Here is a 19485-nt window from a genome sequence, read left to right as displayed (position 1 = left end):
CTGCGAGCGAGCTCCCTCCCCGGGGGAGCGGGGGGAAACCCGGGTTACAGCCCAGCCCGCTCGGGGGCTCTCCTGGCCGGGCAGAGGCTGTCTGCCGAGGCGGGGGTGAGGGTGACGGTCCAGAGGCTTTTGCTTGTGTGATTGTGGATAGGCTTATGAATTATTTCTTTCTTTCTTTTTTTTTTTTCCTGTACTCTTCTGTGAAGGTGTTTTCATTCAATGTATAATTGCCTTTTTCGTGTTGTGTGTTTACAATGAAATATATTCTCCTGGGAAAGACTGTATTATAGATATTATCTTCTGCGCGTGAAGAAACAAGTCTGTGTGAGCGCGACAGAGAGACTGGGGGAGGTAAAAACCTAACTGTTTCTTTTCCCGAAGCTGCCCCCAGTCTCTCTCCCAGCTAATTTATAGGAAAAGTGGGCAGGAGGAGATGCCGGTCGGGAAGATGGTGGTGGTGTGGCAGTGAGGGCTCTTCGTGCCCCCTGGCAGGTGTGGGGCAGCGGGTGAGAGCAGGGCTGGAGTCACCCAGAGGCTCTCCGCAGCCGCTGAAAACTGTTGGAGTTACCCTGAGCAGCACCGGTAAATAGAGACTGCTGCCCCTCTTGTCTGTGTCCTTTTTTTTCATGTTAATAACCTAATGAGTAGCAGGAGGACCAGTCAGGAGGAAGAAGGGATTAAAAATCACCTTCCCCTTTCCTTTCGCTCCACTTCCCAGCGAGGAAATCCTCTTGAACATCGATAGGGTGTTTTGTTGCATTTTAGCATTTGCGATGTAAAGCTGGACTTGGAAAATCCTGTTTGCTTACACCTGTGTACTGTGATTCTGCGATTTTCTTTTTTTTTTTTTGATTGTATCGCCATGTTTTAGTCAAATATAAATGATTCCCCGGCTCCCCCGCAGGGGAAATGCTCACAGTCCCAGTCCTTTATTTCTAAAGGAGAGGTACTGTCTCCTGCCACTGAAACGCTGGGGCCTCGGTAAATTTAGAAGACTCTGCCCTTGGCACATAGAGAAGTAACATGTCATCCCAGTGATCTTTGCATTCTAGGAAAGCCTAAATCAACATTGCTTGTTTTGCTTGTTGCCCTTTAGCAACAGTCTCTCAATTTCCAGTCTGAAGTATTACATGGACCCCCCCAAAAAAAGTTTTGGGTAAAGAAACCCTGTGATACTTAGTAACCACAGAATGTGAATTGAAGCAGTTGTCAACTGTGTCAAGTCTTTAGTCTGTTCTTCTGAGCCAAGAAAAATTGACTTAAGCATGGTTTTGGTGGATTTGTTTTTTAATTAATTCTATGCTTCCTGCTTTTTGATCTTTTGGTGCTGACATTGTTAGCTTCCAATGAGTCAAGAGAGGAGGAAAAAAAGATTGCTGCATGTGGCATTGATAGTCAAAGCAGGGCAAAGCACTGACTAATCAAACTTTCTGAAAATGTTGGTGGTCTTAATGATGAGTGGATGGTACTTGACAGCAAAGAGAAATTAAGTTATAGGTGTATTGTTGCCCCTTACTCTTGCCTTCCCCTTAAATAAGATTAGTGACTTCTACTGAAACCATTGCAGAACCTCAGCACTTAGATGGTGGTGTGCCCGTGCCCACTGGTAACTTGTGGCAAACAGCTGCACCTCTGCATCAGCCTCCACTGGACACCACTGCACTTGTAGCTCCTGTACTCTGAGGCTTTGTTCGCAAGAGAACTTAGAGTAATGAAACAGCCTTAGGTTTCCTTTAGTTCCACTGCAGGTCGTTTCAGATTTTATGTGTGAACAGAATTTTTCTAGCTCGGCTTCATGGCTGTGTTGTGTTTGTGTAAGTGTACTGCTGTTACACAGGAGGATGACTACAAATGAAAAAGATGAGGTGGTGGTGGCGGCGAAGCTTGTTCTCTCCGGTGTTTGCTTTGTCTGATCACTTTTATATTTTGGTATCTTTCTTTCCTCATTGGCTTTTGGCTTTTTACAAAATAAATGTATTATCAGCTCCCCAAAGTTCATCTTTTGGCAACCAAAAGTAGTGTCACTTTTGGAAAGTGCTGAAACTGAGCAACTTGCACTACTACTTTGCTTTTTCTACAAGCCTAGCAACCAAAGACCACTTCCCATTAACTGGAGTTGTCTTTCAGGATGAGAGCATCCCCTGTGAGCAATGCAGTTTCCATAGAAATATCAGCAACCGTGTAACTCCAAAGGGCAATTTCTCCCCTTATGTTGCTCATCCTTGCTGCTCCAGTATAGCCAAAAGGGTGCAAGAGTGACTCATTTCTAAATATACTTAATATTTGTGGTATAGGCAGGGCTTCAGATAAGATGATGGGCTCTGATGGAGTTCATTGTAATTGTATCTCTTGCAACAGCCAAGGCCCTGGTTTCATTTTTAACCATAGTGGAACATATCTTGTTTTAGAGTACCAGATCTCTTTTTAGATTTTTACCTGAATGGCAGTGTCCTAGAAAAGTTTATTTTACACTAGTTGGAGAGAAGTAAGTAATTGAAAAAGGTATTGCATTTAGATTCAATAAGGAAAAAAGGTTGGTTTCCACTTGATTTAGGTAGCTTTTGTGCTATTCAGCTGATTTTTTTTAAAAAAAGAAAAGATGGTTTACGGATAAATTGTTCTGATTCCTCTCTCCATGGCCTCTGCTTTGAAGCTTATGGAGCTGTCTGGACTCTTGGCATTGCTGGTGGCTGTTAAAGTAGGGTGGGTTTTGGGTGTGCGTTTGGTTTCGCACCCCCCTCCCTGCCCCGTGAAGTTGTTCTATTATCCAAAAGGCTTGTCTGTGGTGTTTATGCTGAAGAGTTTATTAACTGTCGAGGCTGTGGAGAAGGATCACCAAAAAGTTTCTTAGATTTGACCTGCAGTCACTCATACCAATTGATCAGCACTGCTGAAAAAATGAATAATTTTCATACTTTTTAGAACACAGTTTTTCTATGCAAAACTTTGCAAAATGGACAGCAGTGAACATCTTTATCCAGATCAGCCTTCATGAAATACTGAAGGGTTTTTCAGATTATTGCTTTGATGGATAACATTCTGTGTGCGATTGACATATTTTCCTCTTCTTTTTTTTGTCTTTGTTTTAGCTGAACTGGAGTTTGTTCAAATCATCATTATAATTGTGGTGATAACTGTTATGGTGGTAGTGATCATCTGCTTGTTGAACCATTACAAACTTTCAACACGCTCCTTTATCAACCGACAGAGCCAAAGCAGAAGACAGGAAGAAACTCTGCAGACGGTGAGTATGAGCCCCCTGCACCAAATTCTTTCTCATGCTGTACAGGTCTGCAGCAAAGCATCCTGAGGAGTTCTGGTGCAGGCAACTGTTGGAAAAACTTCTGATGTCACTTCTAATACTCCCTATAGCTAGGTCTTTTGCTGAGGCTGTATTTGTTCGTAGAAAAAAAAAATCAGAACATAAATTTGAAATTATTCTTTTTAGACCCTGCTATATTTTGTGTACCCTGTTTTTATTTTGGTTTGGAAATTATTTGGAAATTATTATTTCAAGGTTCACATGTGACATCGTTGTTGCTGCTGCTGTAATTTGAAGGGGAGTGGAGGGTTAATGAATGGAGATCACCTGGGGTACAAAGATTTGAAATACACTTTCCATATATTTACTAATATCCTGGAGTCTTATCACTATTACTGTCTTGTGAAGCTGCTGTAACTGTTTGCTTGATCCAAAGCACTGGCCCAGGAAAATGTAATGTTTGTTTCACTCAAACAGCAAGAAAATACTAGTAAAATTATCTATCCAAGAACCTGGAGTGGTTCAGATCTGTTGTTACAGAGCCAAAGGCTTAAGACTAAATCTCAGTTGAGACTTGTTAGGGCTGTCTTTAGTTGACCCAATAGTAAATGGGCACCTAACTTGCCTTGTGAGGCTGGAGTTTGCTGGGTGGGATGCACTGCTCCCTTGTGAGGTGTCGCCACAGGGTCTCCCTGACCTTTCGGTATCGCCCCCCCAAGCCACAAAGTATCCTGGGATGTTGCTGGAAAAAGTTCTGATGTGCTTTTTGATGTCCTCAGGGTGGTGCCCTGGGCCTCTTTGCTGGCTGTGATAGCCAAGGGGCCATTTGCAAGGGTAGCATTTTAATGCATTGGATTCCTGGCAATAATGTTGCATTCGCAGCTTCATTTCATTTCACTGTCAAAAAAAAAATTCTGTTTGTAGCTGGAAGGTGTGGTGCCATAATGGTTTACATCAGTCGTAAGTCCACAGTCTCACCTTTCTTTCCATCCCAGTCCTTTGTTTCCTCCTTCTTTGTGTTCCTTAGGGAGCTGCCAAGGTCGTTGTGAGAGGCCTCAGGGGGCTCAACTGGCTGAACACTAATTGCTCCCCGCCCCCCTTCCCCCCCAGTTAGATTTCAGACAGATCACTGCGCAAATTCCCTGGGCCCGGGAGGAGGCAGGGATGCTGCAGCCAGGGCTGGACCTGAGTGGCTGCTGCAGAGCTGCACCCTTGGCAATTTGCAGCCCCCTTCTTTGCGTTTTACAGCTGGCTTTCAGAATGCGGGGTTCCCCAAAGCTCTCACTTAGCACATCTCCTGCACCCCTTTGGCTGGGGTGAATAGAGGTTCTGTGGGGAAGGAAAGGAGCTGTGTCCTCAAAAGGAGGTTGCCTCATTCCCTAGCACTTCAGTAGCACAGGAATATCTAGCTCTAATTTGGTGACGGATGAAACTGGAACTTGTCAAACCTTAACCTTATGGACTTAAGGGCTGAAAAAATTGGCTAGATTAATTTGAGTGTTGCTTTGAAATGGACACTGTAATTCAAGAACCACACTTCTGTCTGAAAAAATGTTAGCTCTAATTGCTCCAAGTACCTAAAATGAAATAATTTGACATAAAGGAAATGCATTTTCATCTTCACAAATCTTTTAAAACTGCAGTAAGCTGTCAAACGCGTGAAGTAACCCATTATTTCCTTTGTATGGTTCATTAGTATTGTCTGTTATCAGAACGAGTGGCGCCTTTCCTCTTGGATGTGAGGGAGGAAACACCACCTTCTCGTGAAGAGGAACATGCAATTTTGCAGTGGGCACTTGGGAGCTGCTTTAGTATCCAGAACTGCTCTTAATTTTTAAAACACTGACTCAGTTTCAGTTTGATAGCACCCTTGTAAGTAATGATAATCATAGTCAAGTGAGCACTTCATGGGAATTGATGATTGGTTGGCAAGAACTGGTTACAAATTCTTCTGAAATCTCTCTGGTATAGGTTTATCATCACTATTACTCATCTGCATTTCTGATAAGCTGAAGCTGTTCTTAAAAGAAGGTCGTACTTGTGGAAAACGGGACTTATGGAGGTCCCTGAGGTCAGATGTCATATGTTTAAATTTTCCTTTGTCTCAAGTGTTAGAAGAAGTTCTGATAGGAACTGGTTGTGCGCTGCTTGCAATGCAAACCTTAAAATCAGTGTGCGGTGCATGAGGAGTGGGAAACTAAAGCGTTTGCTCTGTGAATCTGGAAACAACCAGTCTGTCCTCATTGTGCACAGCAGAGTGAGTTGTACAAGGTAAATAGATAGCGTGAGCAGTAAGATGCAGGGTTAGATTATACTTTTAAAATAGATTTCTTTTAAATCAGGCATGCCTTGTTTTGTGTGTAAGTGCTATTGATAAGTGGGGTTTCTTCCAAAGGAATGTTTTGGATTTTTTTTTATGGTATATGGACTCTGAAAACAGACTTAAATGTTTATTAACTCCTAATGTCTGAAGAAAATATCATTCTGACTCAGGCCTGTTGGTGGAGAAATAGCGAATGGAAATAGAGGAAGTTCAGCAGTATTTTTTAGAAGAAAATTGTAAAGAAAATAAAATGGCTAGTTCCTGTAATGAACTATGAAGTGACACCCCACCCCCCATAACTGAGGTAGCAGAGGTGTGTCAAGATGCGGAATCATGCCTTTCCTATTCAGATGGGCCTTTTTTTGTCCTTTAGTTACCTTCAATTTTCCTTTTCTTCAACCTTGTCCTGTTTGTAGATAATCATACTTTCCAACAGCTGAGCTGTGGCTGAATTGCACAGATTTCGGGCCCCGTAAAGACCAACTATCAAACCGATTATCTCGTATTCTAGTTCTTCTAGAAAGTGTAATATAAATGAACAGATACTGTATCTACTGCCTTTATTGCTAACTTCACACCTGTAAAACTCATGGGGTCAGGCCTCCAAAATAATGGAATAAAAGGTATTTGTGGGTTTCTTCTTTCTCTGGCTGGCTGAACTTCCTTCATGATAAGAAAGAAAGGAACAAAAAAAAAAAGGCCTGGAAGTTGAAATTCTTATTGTCTTCCAAGTCCAGAAATTAGAGTGTTAAAAAGAAGATGAAATATCACTGGAATCACAAGTGTTATAAAGCTCGAGGGCCAATCCAGGAAAAAACACCCAACAGTTGCTCTTTGACAAGTACATGCTGAAAAGTACTTGTTATGTTCTTGTTCTGTAAATATGCTTTCCTGTGTGACCACTAGTTCATCTTTTTTTCTTGTCTGCTTTTTTTTTTCCTCTCCTTTTCATCCCCTCTGGAGTCTCATCTTCCAATTTTTCTCCTGGTCTTTGTTTTATTACCTTGGTTAGTGTGCTGAGGCCTTAAACAGGTCACAGCAGGGGCAGGACAACCTTTGAGCACTCAGGAATACTGGATGCTTCTACAGCAGTGCTGCCAAGGATGCTGCTGCCTGCCCTCCCGTGGCAAGCCCTGCCCTCTCCTAGCATGGACATAAAAACATTCAAAACTTGTTTTAACATTACCAGAAATACGAGTTTTGAGGTCATAACTGCAAGAGGTGGAATGATGCTGAATGAGAACTGTGTTGGCATGAGTGGCAATCTGAAGTGAATGTGCATGGTACTGAATGGTGTCCATATCACGATGGATAATATACTGAACATTTCCCCCTGCTGGCCGATCCATCAGCAGTGTTTGGTTTCACAGCCAGGAGCCAGCTGAGGTTTGCTGAGCAGATGTGCAGGCTGTAGGGTGTGGAGTATACCAGGAGCATGGCCAGGGCCACTTCACTGGGGTGGCACAACCACTCCCATGGGGAGTGGCTGACGGTGCTGGGGGGTTTCGGGGAAGACCATGTGGCAGCCTTGGAAAGGCACATCCATGCACAGGGTATGTGTGCCTATCCCAGGGGAGGTGCATGTTGTGGCGTTGGTGGCTTGGGAGGACTGATGTTGTGCAGGGAGGGCAGCATTGCTGGTAACCAAAACCATCCTGTTGGAATGTAGGTAGCTGTGGCTGAGCAGCTGCTGCAGCACTCTGTTTGCTGGGATAAAATCAAGATAAATCTTGCTTTCTGATGATTAACTCTTGGTGTCATCACCGGTGATTTCCAGGGGGATGTTGAGGGAAAAGAGATTAACTAAGTGACTTACAGGGAGGTACTTAATGAGCTTCTGATGTTCCTAAATTGATTCCTTCTCCCCATCCTGGTGGCCTCTGCCTTTGCATCTTTTTCTCTTATAAAGTGGATGTTGAAATAGTACTGAACACTGTGACTGCCCCAGGCCTGCTCCTGGCAGCAAAGTCCCTGCATCCATCACACAAGATGCTCACCCTGACCAGCCCCTGCCTCCCAGCACTGAGGGCAGCATCACTGCTGGGGCGAGTCAGCTTGCATTAGGACCTATATTAATAATGCTCATCTCGAATGCCAAGCTCCAGGAGCACAGCTGTAAAAATACTGTCCTCCTCCTTGGAACAGCTATTTCAGAGTAAAAGGGGAGCATCAGGAGGGTGATGGAAAATACTCAGTAATGACAACTGCAGGGATTTGTTGGTGATTTCAGATGTTAGTGTTGCCTCTCAGCTTTTGAAATTTTTCCCCATCGGTGCTAGCATTATTCCTTCTGTTCCCTACTGGCATCCCTGGCCTGCTCATTCTCATTTTCTTACTGACATGTGCAAAAGAAAGAAAAGCCCAGTGGGAGCAAGAACCCAGTCTATAGCTGGTAGAGAGTGTAAGTGCTGTAGACCACCCTGCTTTGCCAAACCTTTTCCTGTGCACCAGGCATCAGCAGGCAGGAGCTGGACATGCACTGTTATCCTGCCATCTGCATGAGGGACATGGGCTTGCCTCTCTTCAGGGTGTGCTGCCAGGAGGGACAGTGTGCGCTGGCTGCTGCTCTTTGAAGTCTGCCACAATAAAGTCAGATCATCTTTAATAAGGGCGGGATTATCTAGGAAATCTGCAGGTAGGACTTAGAAGCAAGGAGTGCCGGCTTCAGGTTGCTCCTGACGCAGTGTGTCACCTTGGGCAACTTGCTTCATCTCCAAAAAAAGGAGGAAGGATAATAGTACTTATTTCCGGCACTTGGACAAAATGAATATTACTTAAAGTGGTAAAGTGCTGTGAAGTTGGGGAAACGGAAGTTTTAAGCTATTAAGTAACAGAACTAATAGCTGTAAATGTAGGGAGGCAGACTGCAAGTGTGAGGTTTGGTGCTCTCCATAATTATTTTTCTCTAGTGCTTCTCCCTGGTACCACACACTGCTCTGCCAGATGCTGTAACCTTTGCTGCCCTTGGGAAACACCGCTTTTGATGGGGAGAGCAATCCTGCTGGAATACTTGTCATTCTCTTGAGGACAGTGGAATAGTTTTGCTTTGCTTGTATTCGGCAGGGAAAATGTTGGAATCTTCAGTGTTGCGATGGTCTCTTCTCACCCAGGAAGAGAGGCAGGGGAGGAACCAGCTCCTCTGCCTTCCTGGAGAATTTTGAGTAAGCCACTGCTTTAGTGTGGTGTAATGTATCACTGCCACCTAGGGCCAAAATCAGAAACTACACTGCTAGCTGAAACAATTTGCAAAAGAGATGTGTATATTTTTGTGTGTGCACATGTATATTAAAAAAAAATCTGAGTTTAATGGAAGGGAAAAGAACGACCTTATTAATACCTGTAATGCATTTCAAAAAGTGAAAAACTGACTTTGTTTCTCAGGAAATGCAATTTCAGGCCAAGTTCTGATTCTCAGAAACTGAAAACTGGAGAAAAACTGAAAATCGTTAGAAGTCAGTAAAAAAGCAAAGTTTAGATTATATGAGATTGTTGCAGTCTAACCCCAGCCAGCAACTAAGCACCACACAGCCCCTCCCTCAGTCTCGTCTCCCCACCCACAGGATTGGGGAGAGAAGTGGGAGTGTGAGGAAAAACTCATGGGTTAAGATAAAGACAGTTTAAGTAAAGCGAAAGCTGTGCATGCAAGCAAAGTAAAATAAGGAATTAATTCACTGCTTCCCATGGGCAGGCAGGTGTTCAACTGGGAAAGCTGGGCTCCATCATGTGTAACACTTACTTGGGAAGACAAATGCCATAACTCAAAATGTCTCTCCCAAAATGTCCTCCCCTCCTTCTTCTCCCAGCTTTATATGCTGAGCATAGTGTCATATGGTATGGAATAGCCCTTTGGTCAGTTGGGGTCAGCTGTCCCTCCTGTGTCACCTCTCAGCTTCTTGTGCTGTCTTGATGGTGGGGTGATAGGAGGGGCAGAAAAGGCCTTGACTCTGTGTAAGCACTGCTGAGCAGTAACTAAAACATCAGTGTGCTACCAATACTTTTTTCAGCACAAATCCAAAGCATAGTGCCATACTAGCTACTATGAAGAAAATTTACTCTACCCCAGCTAAAACCAGGAAGGGGATGCTTTTTTAAAGAGGACCTCAAAAAGTCATCTTGCTGAACTGTTTAATTCCAGAGACTGTAAACCTTTATAAAATACAAATTAGGCAAATTATCTCAGGCTTATCCAGTCTTCTGTAGCTTTAACTCCTATTGAGTTAAATAATCATCACTATAAGGTAATTAGGTAATCACCTAATTTATTAAATGATGCTGTTATTTCAAAATCTAATCACAAAATAAATTTCTATAAATTATCATGAAACCCAGGAATGGCAAAGGTTAGTGAAAGACATAGCTGGATCCCGAAGATCTTTCTTGCTTTGGTGTTATTTGTAGGAGCTAGGACTTACCATGGAGACGCATTCTTTTTCATTCCAAAACCTAACAGTATTAAAAATGAATGCATGAGCTTTCTCTCACTGATACTTTAAGTATTGAAGCTCATGCCTGAAGACCTTTTGTCTCTCTAAGGAGGAGCAAGTTGAAGTGGCTAGCTATTGAGAACCTATAAGAAGCAGGTAAATGATATAGTGTCCACAGAAAAAAATGGGTGAATTGCATTTGCTCAGGTTTAGCTTTGATTGCACATACCTGAGAACTACTTGTACAAATCCCTGGGCATTTGGTGTGGGGGGGCATCCAGCAAGACCACCAGAACTGGATTTGCTAGTTGAGAAGTGCCTGTCGGGGTGATGCCAGGCGGTGCGGGCGTGCAGCAGGCCTGGTGGCTGGTTTGTTGTCGTGACAAGCTGTATTGCTTGTGCCTGATATCATCTTGCTCATGGGACAAGCAGTCACTGTGTGAAAAGAAGTCAAAAGTAGTTTTTTATCATTAGGCCGATCTACCTTGGTATTTTGAATAATAAAGGGAGAATCAATATGAGGGAATATAAATAAAAATGCTGTCAGTTCTTTACATGATTTTTACTGATCTGAACACAGGGAAACATTTTAGCTGTCAAATGAAGGTCTATAAGTAAAGGACAAGGAGAGAGCAAGAAATAACATTTTCCCTCAGTGTAAGTCACCCCAGATTGTTTGTGGCAGTCCCAGCATGTCATTTCTTACACCTGCAACTTGGGGGGAAAAAGAAGTCGGGGAATATTTTCTTTCTGCAACACACAGGTTTTTTCCTTTTTTCTCCTCTCAACCCCTTGCCATTGCATAAGAACAGTGGGGTAGGTGGGCACCAACTCTTGGATTAGGTTCTATCTACCCAGTGCAGGGGAGGGAGGATTTCCCTGGTATGGGGACTTGAGAAAGGTAGCTAGTAAGTCTCCCATTGTGGATGCAGTGATTTCAGCCATTCTGCCTTCATGAAAAGACCAAAATTGGGAAGATGGGGCAGGCACTCTTTTGGATGCAATTCGCTTGTTCCACACAGATGCCACCTTCTGTAGAGGAGATGAGGTTTATCTACAGAAGATAAAGTGCAGAAAACCCCTATAGCATTTCAGGGCAGCATTCAGCAAAGCACTTCAGTGTGTTAAATTTTTATTAATTTCCTAACTTCTAAAAGCCTTGGGATGTTAGCAGAAGGGCACACCCAAATAAGGGGTTGCAGACAGACCTGAGTGGAGCCTGCCTTTGCTCTGAGCTGGCAGTTCCCAGGCCAGCCCTGAAGCAGGAGCTGCACAGCTCAGTAATGAGCTACTGCGTCTGGCTCAGAGGCATCTAATGAAATACGTACTATATAAAAGGATAAGGCCATCTAGTGCATGATATTAGGCATAAATGATTTTCCTGTTCTATTGTATCCCTCAAATACTTATGAATGGCTCTATGGGGTTTATATTTATAATTAAGCACTGGTATGTTGTCCATTGTCTCTTTTCCTCCTCTCTGTACTCTTCTTCCCATGTTGTCATACTGCTCTCCTCTTAAAGTTTAGAAACCCCCTCTATATGTTTGTATTTGTCATTGCAGGTCACTGAACAATGAGTTTGTGTCTTAGAAGGTGTCAAGGATTCCTGTGTAGCTGAGTGCAGGAAACCCAGTTGCCTGTCAGCTCTGGCATCTCTCACTGTCCATTTTAAGACTTGTTGATGCACTCAGTAAGAGTGTAGTGCCTCTTCCTACATTGGGCCAGTTAGTCTGGGCTTGTTCTAGTGGTGATGAGAGAATCCTGTACTGTGGCACTGGACTGACCACATATCTGTGGTGAAGTTGGTCTGCACATGGTGTGTGAGCCTGGTATTTTCCAAGCGTGGGCATGCTGAGCACATGCTACCCAGCCATCTGCTTAGGGAGTTCCTCTGGCTCCTGGGATGGAGATCTTACTGGGGGTTGGCTGCTGCCAGATGATTTATTCAGCCTGCTGCTCTCTCCAGAGGAAACCTCAGGGAAGGTAGTAGCTACAGGTAGGCTGTAGGACACACTGTCACAGAGGCCATGTTGTTACACATCCTTGCATCCTAAGGATCTCACAGCCTTGGAGTTCAGCTGCATCCTGAGCTGTCTAACCCCTTGAGTAGTTAGCCCAGAATGGGGAGAACCTTGGGCTCCTTTGTTCACATCGTCTTGATCCAACTGTCCCAGCACCCTGGTTGCACTCTGTGGGGTCCCTGTAGCAGCTGCAGTGCCTCTAGGCAGGGTCTTTTACTGTACTAGATTCAGGCATCAGCAGGAGTAGTAATGGGCAACTCCACGCTTCCAGCAGGTTTTTTCTGTTAGACATTGCTGGTACCAGGTCTGTGTGCCTAGGCTCAGCATGCAGGTCCCCGCTCCATCTTGGCGCCAGGAGTTTTTGTTCTATATGGAGAAACTGTCTCCCCCTCCTCTTCTTGCTCTCCTGCCTTAAGGGAGGTGAGCCCTACAATGAGAGTCGTGTCCATTTCCACATTGGAAACTCTCTTTCATAAGGAAGTTAAAGTAACATAAGCGGTGGTGGTAGATTGAATTCCTTTCTGGGTTGGGTCATTGTTTTTTCCTTTTTTCCTCTCTTCTGAGCCTGAACACATGAAAGGAGAGACAAAGATTGTTGCACGAAGCATAAAGCTACACGCTATGGTATTTTTCAAACCATTACTCAGGAATCTGCTGTTGGGCTGTATATGGCCTGTAGTTCATGGGCAGTTAATTGAGCACTTTAGCTTTGACTAGTATCTTTTACTTAACAATTACAACAGGTTTGGAGCCTGCTGGGTCAGCTGCTGATAACCCAAATGTCTGTAATTGTGCAAATATACCCTCAGATATTTCAAAATGAGGGTATCTGGGTGATGGAGGGTGGAAAGGAAGGTGGGTACAAGTATGTATATATACAGTTACAATTTTTCTATTGACAAAACCTTGCATAGGCACTGAAACACACGAATCTACATAAAATTTGTCTTTTGTATCAGGCCTTTGCAAATGGGGATGCTTGCAAAGGGAAGTTGTAAATAATTGCAGATGTCAGCCTCCCTCTCTCTGCTCTCTAAAGCTACAGAAGAGAAGTGATTGACCAGCTTTGTTATTCAAAGCATTTCCCTTAACAGCTGAATCCTGTGGGAGATTCCTCTTAGAGCAGCTTTCCTCTGCGGTGGACTCTCCTGACAAGATCACAGACTGCTTTTGGTCTCTGAGTGTCCTGATGAACATCTAGTTATGTCTATTTTTACATCTGAAATATGTTGAAAGATGCTGTGCATAGAAGAAGCAGTACAGTGAGAGCTGACAGTACTCTGCACAGGGTAATGCTTTTGGGGACACCGTGCATTTTCCTTCTTGTTTCTGAAATTTCTTGTGTCTGTAAAAACATAAAAATTGAATTAGCCCTAAGAAGATAGTCATTACCATACAACGTTTTGATTTTTCTCTTTTTGCACCAAGACTGAAATTATGTGCTTTGTAGCTGCTCTGATGTGTCCTTTTCAGCTTTGAAATTTTCCAATAAGATAAAACCATTGTGGTAGTTACTGCTACTCTAAACAATTAATTGAGAAGAAAAATGACGACACATATATGTTCTTCATCCTTCTATTCTGCCCTGAGTGCTGATAACAGTGTCAGGACAGCCTTTTAAGGCATGAGAGAGAAAATACTTTGGCCTGAGAGGGTGGTTGGGGAAGTGGTTGAAAAGGGGAACTGGTGGCTGAAACCTCACCTGCTTAAATAGAGCTTATGGTGGCAATTGGGCAAGTGACAGTTTTGACCAGAATGTACCTGGGTTTAGAGTGACTGTCACTTCACTGAGATCACAGACATCAGGTTTCGTTGCAAACTGTTTTGGCTCTGGTATGTAGTGGGGATCCTGGCTGGCAGGTCAGCTTCATTGGACCTGCTGACTGTGCTGATGTGGCCTCGTCCCAGGTTGGGGGGTGAAGGGTACCTGTTCAGCAGTGTTCAGTGAGTGCTGAAGTGTCCCCTGTTGTCTGTGCACATTGCCACGTGCTCATAGCTGCAACTGGCTTGCTGTGTCCTTACAGTCTGTGAGCTGGGTGCTGGGGATGGCATCTTAGCACTTGCACAATGGACCGAGCTTGACTTGCTTGGGTGCAGAGCTGCTGTTTGCTCTAGTTTTGGAAAATGAGGGGTGGGATATTACATGTTTATCACCTTTCTCTAGGTGGAGACAGCCAGTCCTTAGAAGCTGACTGCTCCTGAAAGTTGTGGTATTTGAGGTAGGATGGTGATGTGATCTATTAATTTTTGTCTTTTGTTGTGTTTTTCTGCATTCCAGGAAGGGTGCTTGTGGCCTTCAGAAAGCTCGGTTTCGCGCCAGGGTGCTTCAGAGGTACATTCAGATTTCTTATTATCTTCACCAATGTGCTTTCCTCTTTCCTGTTGTGTATATTTGGCTCCTCTCAGAAACATGCATCTATTGAGTAAATAAAGCTTTTTCAGTGTAGACCAAGAGCCAGGTTCATGTGGACATCTGAGCCTGCCTTCACTCCCATTCCATAAATGCTTAAGACTTTTCCCTTAAAAGAATGAAATTCTACCTACCCGACACCTCATCTCTGTCCGCAGCTCCCTGTGTCATAGTAGGCATTCACAGGTAAGTGGTGGAAGTGTCTCTCTCATGCAGTGGCTCAGTAATTTGAGTATTAAGTGGAATCTGTGAGACCAGTTGCTCTTCTCCCTGTGTTTTTCCTGGATTTACAACACATCCTATTGCCAGTGTCTCCTGTCTTCCAGCTAGCACAGATCCCTGGTCTGAGGGATAATTTGTGGGTGTGTTGCTCCAAGTGGCTCAGCTCACCTGTGTCAAAAAGTGAATCTTCCTGATGGCTGATCTTGCATCTGTGAGGGTCAGGAGCTAAAGACCCTGCACCGACCCAAAAATGAGAAGAGCAGTTCCATAGATCTAGATCTAAGAAGCTGGCATGTCTCTCTAGATAGACCAAGTGAGGAGCAATAGCTTCTCACAGAGTCTTCTGAACTCTTCCTCTTGTAAAGCCTGACCTTCTCCAGGGCTTAATATGCCAGGGACATTTTTTCCCACTCTCTGTGCAGAAGCCTTGCAGGTCCTCCCTGAAGGCTGAGTTCTGGCTGAGACCTGAGGTGGAGGAGGACACCTGATACACTCTGGTAGTGAAGGCGTGAGATATGCCAGGCCTTTACAGAATGTACTAAAATGACCATCTGAATTGTTTGGTGCTGTAGGGTTTTACACTAACTCTGAGTAGGAGGGGGATGCTCATACTGCAGCTGAAATTCAGTATTCAGACATTTTCGTAGAACTAGTTAATTGTCAAGACTAGAGGGAAAGTGTTTCCTATGTACAGAAACAGAATTGTTTTCTCTCAGCTCTGCATGAGGAAGCTGCGTGAGGTCTTGGTCTTCCTTTGTGGAGCTGTTCTCAAGTATCTTGTGTTAGATCCTTCCTGCAACTCCTACCTCTTCTTTTCACATGCATGTGTGTGGGAGCACGTGTGCACAGTGTCTGCTGGGTTTAATCTTTCACGATGGGTGGCAAAGAGAAGTATCTTCTGTTTTGTCAGTTCTTCATAAATACAGAGCACCCACAGTGCTTTGCTCAAACGTGGAGTCACATTTCTCTCTTCCCATTTCAGATCATGTATGCTCCAAGGTCCAGGGACAGGTTTACTGCCCCGTCTTTTATGCAGCGGGACCGTTTCAGTCGCTTCCAGCCCACTTACCCTTACATGCAGCATGAGATTGACCTTCCTCCAACCATCTCCCTCTCTGACGGGGAAGAGCCACCGCCGTACCAAGGCCCGTGCACCCTGCAGCTCCGGGACCCAGAACAGCAGATGGAGCTCAACCGGGAATCTGTCAGGGCACCACCCAACCGAACCATTTTTGATAGCGACTTGATAGACATCTCAATGTACAATGGGGGCCCCTGCCCACCAAGCAGCAATTCGGGCATAAGTGCAACCAACTATAGCAGTAATGGAAGGATGGAAGGACCACCCCCGACGTACAGCGAGGTCATGGGCCATTACCCAGGCTCCTCTTTTTTCCATCACCAGCACAGCAACGCGCCTCCTTCCTCACAGAGGGGGAGCAGACTTCAGTTTCAGCAGAACAATTCAGAGAGCACAATAGTCCCCAGCAAAGGCCAAGACCGGAAACCAGGAAACCTGGTCTAAAGTTACTCGCCCAGGTGCATTTGAACTGAAGACAAGAGATTGAAGCAGAGCGGTGGAGGAAGACCCCCATGCTCCGGTGCACAATGTTGTTACGTTTCACGTGGTACAACTTAGTAAAACCAAACGTGCAAACCAGTTCTTTGTTTCTGATTCCTTTCAGGGGAATTGCATGCAAAGCAGATTGAAAGAAATACAAACTTCCATTCGGTTTGTCTACGAGCAGTGTTTCAGGGGAGAGGGGGGGATATATTATTTTTTTTTAATAAACTATTTCAATTATTTAATTGTAAAAGTTAACTTAGCACAGAAATGAGGCTTGTACAGCCTGTTTTATACTCACTGAATGGCAGAAGGAAGAAGGTGGTTTTGCTAGATAAATGGGGGAAGAATTGGCCAGTTTGCTTTTTTTTTTCTCCCAGGGTGTGGATTTTTTTTTAATATGAAACAAAATTCCTGTTTTGTGTGCCAAGGTATAAAGTTGAGAACTTAGATGAATGCAAGGAATTAATTTGTGTTGTGATAAATGTGTTTTAAAAAGTTGCACTATCTTAATGTTTAAAAAAAATATATATGAGGGAACTGTTTTATGTGAAGTTCTTCTATATGTTGTCTTTTCACCTGTGGAATAATGATAGAGCCCCAGAAGTAATCTGGAGGAGTTTGCCCCCCTCCCCCCGGGTTTGCTAGAAAAAGGGGACAGGACTTAGCCTAACATCTCTTGACTTTTACAAATCAAGAAATACAGGGACACTCGTCTTTGCAATAATTTGCATTCAAATAACAGTGCATCAGTGAAGTGTCTTGGAGGCTTTTGGATGGAAGACAGCAAATACGAAATCCCAGCATTTTCCACCACTTAGGGTTTAGCTGTTTTGCAGTGTAGACTATTTGTTTTGTAAATGGCAAAACAAAATCCCAGATGTGTTAATTTGTATTGATTCTAACTAAGCGCTGCCATTCTTTTCCTTTTCATAATGCAGTATTGCCAGTACTGACAGTTTTAGAGATTTTTTTTGTTCTCACTGTCGCCTGAAATGTATTTAGTCACATATCATGACATTATGCAATAAATTGTTTAAAAATGCAAGGTGGGTTTTTTTCCCCTGCAATGCTGTTAAAATACGTGAGACTCTTGTGCTTTTCACTTTCCATTTCATCCTTAAGATACTGAAGTTCAGCCCTGGAGATGCATCCTGTTGAAGTGAAGGGACCTTTGTAGCTATAACCCCCCATGCAGTTTCCGCAGCAGTACCGAGAGCGCTCATGACAGAGGTGCTGGTGTCTGCGGCATCCCTGGCAGTGATGTGGGAGCACCAGTTATTCTCACTGCAAACCATTTTGCTCTGGGCCCTGTTGTGGAAACCCTCCTCCGTGCATGTCATCCAGCTGATGCCAGCAGGACTGTGCTCATGGGTAAAGATGACTCGCGTGTTAACTAAGTGTCTGTAAGCCCTAGTTTTGCCATGCTGGTCTTAAGAGTAGTTGGAAAATGTTACCTGCCTGCAAAGTGGCACCTGGGGTATTTCTTCCCTGGCTCTTTCTGTGTGGAAGCACACACAGCGCTGGAATGCAGTTGGCAAATGGTGATAGTGGCATCACAAGCACATGAAAAAGCACAACTTGCACTTAAAATGCATTTTGGAAATGGACTTAAAGTAAGAACCTTTAGAGTCTTAGCTTGAATAGTTTCTAATATATATGCGTATAAGTGTGTTGCAGACCTTTTCACTTTGAGATCTTTCACTTTTTTCTATTTTCTTAAGCCTTGTGCTTGGTTATGGGCAGCAGCCACTGAGTGCCCTGAGGGCGCTGTGGAGGATTGCGGTGCCCTAGCACCCATGGTCCCATGGCTGGAGGCTGGATTTCTGCAGGACTTCTGTACATTGGGGGCTCTGATAACTGAAGTGCATCTTTGATCTATGCAGAGTTTTAATGCCAAAACAGTATGCGTGTCTGTGTGTTTGTGTTATGGGCCTCAGTGTAGATTATTTTCTTCATAAGGTAATTTGGTTTTATTCTAGTTTAGAACATGTTTGTGTAACTGTTAGTCTGAATATGCAGCCTCATTTGTCTCCGTAATTGTTTTTTTTGGTCTGAGTCACGCTGGTGATGCAGAGCAAAGCTGCCTTTTAATTTTATGTGTTATTTGAAAGGAGAGAGAGAGATTGTGTGATGGGATTCATTTATTTTTTTTTTCCACTCAGACTCAGAGGAGAGATGTTTAGGAGATGACTAGGTGGCTATCAGTCAGCTAGGGCGCTAGTCATGTCTGGTTTCTGGGAATAAAAGCTGTGAAATCAGATTTTGGGAAACAACCTATGAACATATTTCTTAGTTTTTAAAAAACCTAAACAAACAGAAGAAAAACCCAGCAAATGTTGGGTTTGTCCTTCAGTGACTCTTGTTGTCCTTCAGAAGTGAGCTTTTAAGTCAGAATGTGTGTGCCTACACAGACAATTTGCTGTTGCCTAAATGAGGATTATTTAGCCGAGAAGCCTTTAGGTAAGAACAGCTGAACTCAGTTGTCATGGCAGAGCACACCTGGACTTGGCCCTGGGCTTGGACTGGTTGAGTACCAACTTTTCCCCATGCACGGATCTCAGCAAAGTGAGCCTTGAAGGTGCCTTCAAAGTCACCTCCTGGGAACGTGATTTCTTTAAAGACAGCCCTTTGCCATCTTTTGTCATCACTGCATGCGGGTGGGTTTATGCACTTCCCATTAACATTGTCCAGTATGATGCGTGTGCTGTTGTCTCTTAATTTTTTCTTTGTGTGGAAAATGTAACCTGTTCCAGTTCCGTAGAAAAGATTTGTTTAAAAAGAACTTAGTGTTTGCTCACCTAATGGCTGCGTTTCCTCTTGCATCTTTGCTTTCTCATCATATTCTGCTGTCCTTCTAATGTGCAGCCAGTATACTTGTCAGCTCTCAAAGCGTAGTCATCTGTTGCTTGCTGTAGGTGAGCTTGCAATCTGCTGCTTTTGGTTTGGGGCCTCTTATAGGAGTAAATATGGTATTTTTGGATTAATATTAGTGATCTCTGATGGATGTGCATCCAACAGTGTAATGTTGCAACAGTGTGTGTTTTTCTATTTTTTCTTTTGTTGCAGTGAGAGAGAATATGCCCTCGCTAACAGAACAGAATGGTAAAAGGAGTATCAGAATTAGATAGCACTATCTGTCTTTACAGGCTTAGAAATGGTGATCTCTGAATGTAGGTAATTCTGTGAAGCATTTATGGAAAACTCCCTTTGAAAATATCAAGAATTAATAAACTGTGTTGCACAGCCACTCAAGT

The 19485-nt window shown here is 43.7% G+C and overlaps 1 protein-coding gene across 1 annotated transcript in view; it reads left to right on the top strand.

Moving 5' to 3' along the window:
* The window catches only part of LDLRAD4 (low density lipoprotein receptor class A domain containing 4), a 148376-nt gene extending 132052 nt beyond the window's left edge, over positions 1-16324 (top strand). The window contains exons 3-5 of the mRNA XM_009889083.1: positions 3090-3244; positions 14311-14364; positions 15647-16324. Of these exons, the coding sequence (XP_009887385.1) occupies positions 3090-3244; positions 14311-14364; positions 15647-16189 (752 nt within the window). The 3' untranslated portion in view covers positions 16190-16324. The remainder of the gene's footprint in view (positions 1-3089; positions 3245-14310; positions 14365-15646) is intronic.
* The last annotated feature ends 3161 nt before the right edge of the window (positions 16325-19485 follow it).

This window comes from Charadrius vociferus, unplaced genomic scaffold (assembly GCF_000708025.1).
Source record: "Charadrius vociferus isolate BGI_N301 unplaced genomic scaffold, ASM70802v2 scaffold65, whole genome shotgun sequence".
Taxonomy (NCBI): domain Eukaryota; kingdom Metazoa; phylum Chordata; class Aves; order Charadriiformes; family Charadriidae; genus Charadrius; species Charadrius vociferus.
The sequence above is the reverse complement of the archived record's forward strand: the minus strand, read 5'-3'. Positions and strand labels throughout refer to the sequence as shown.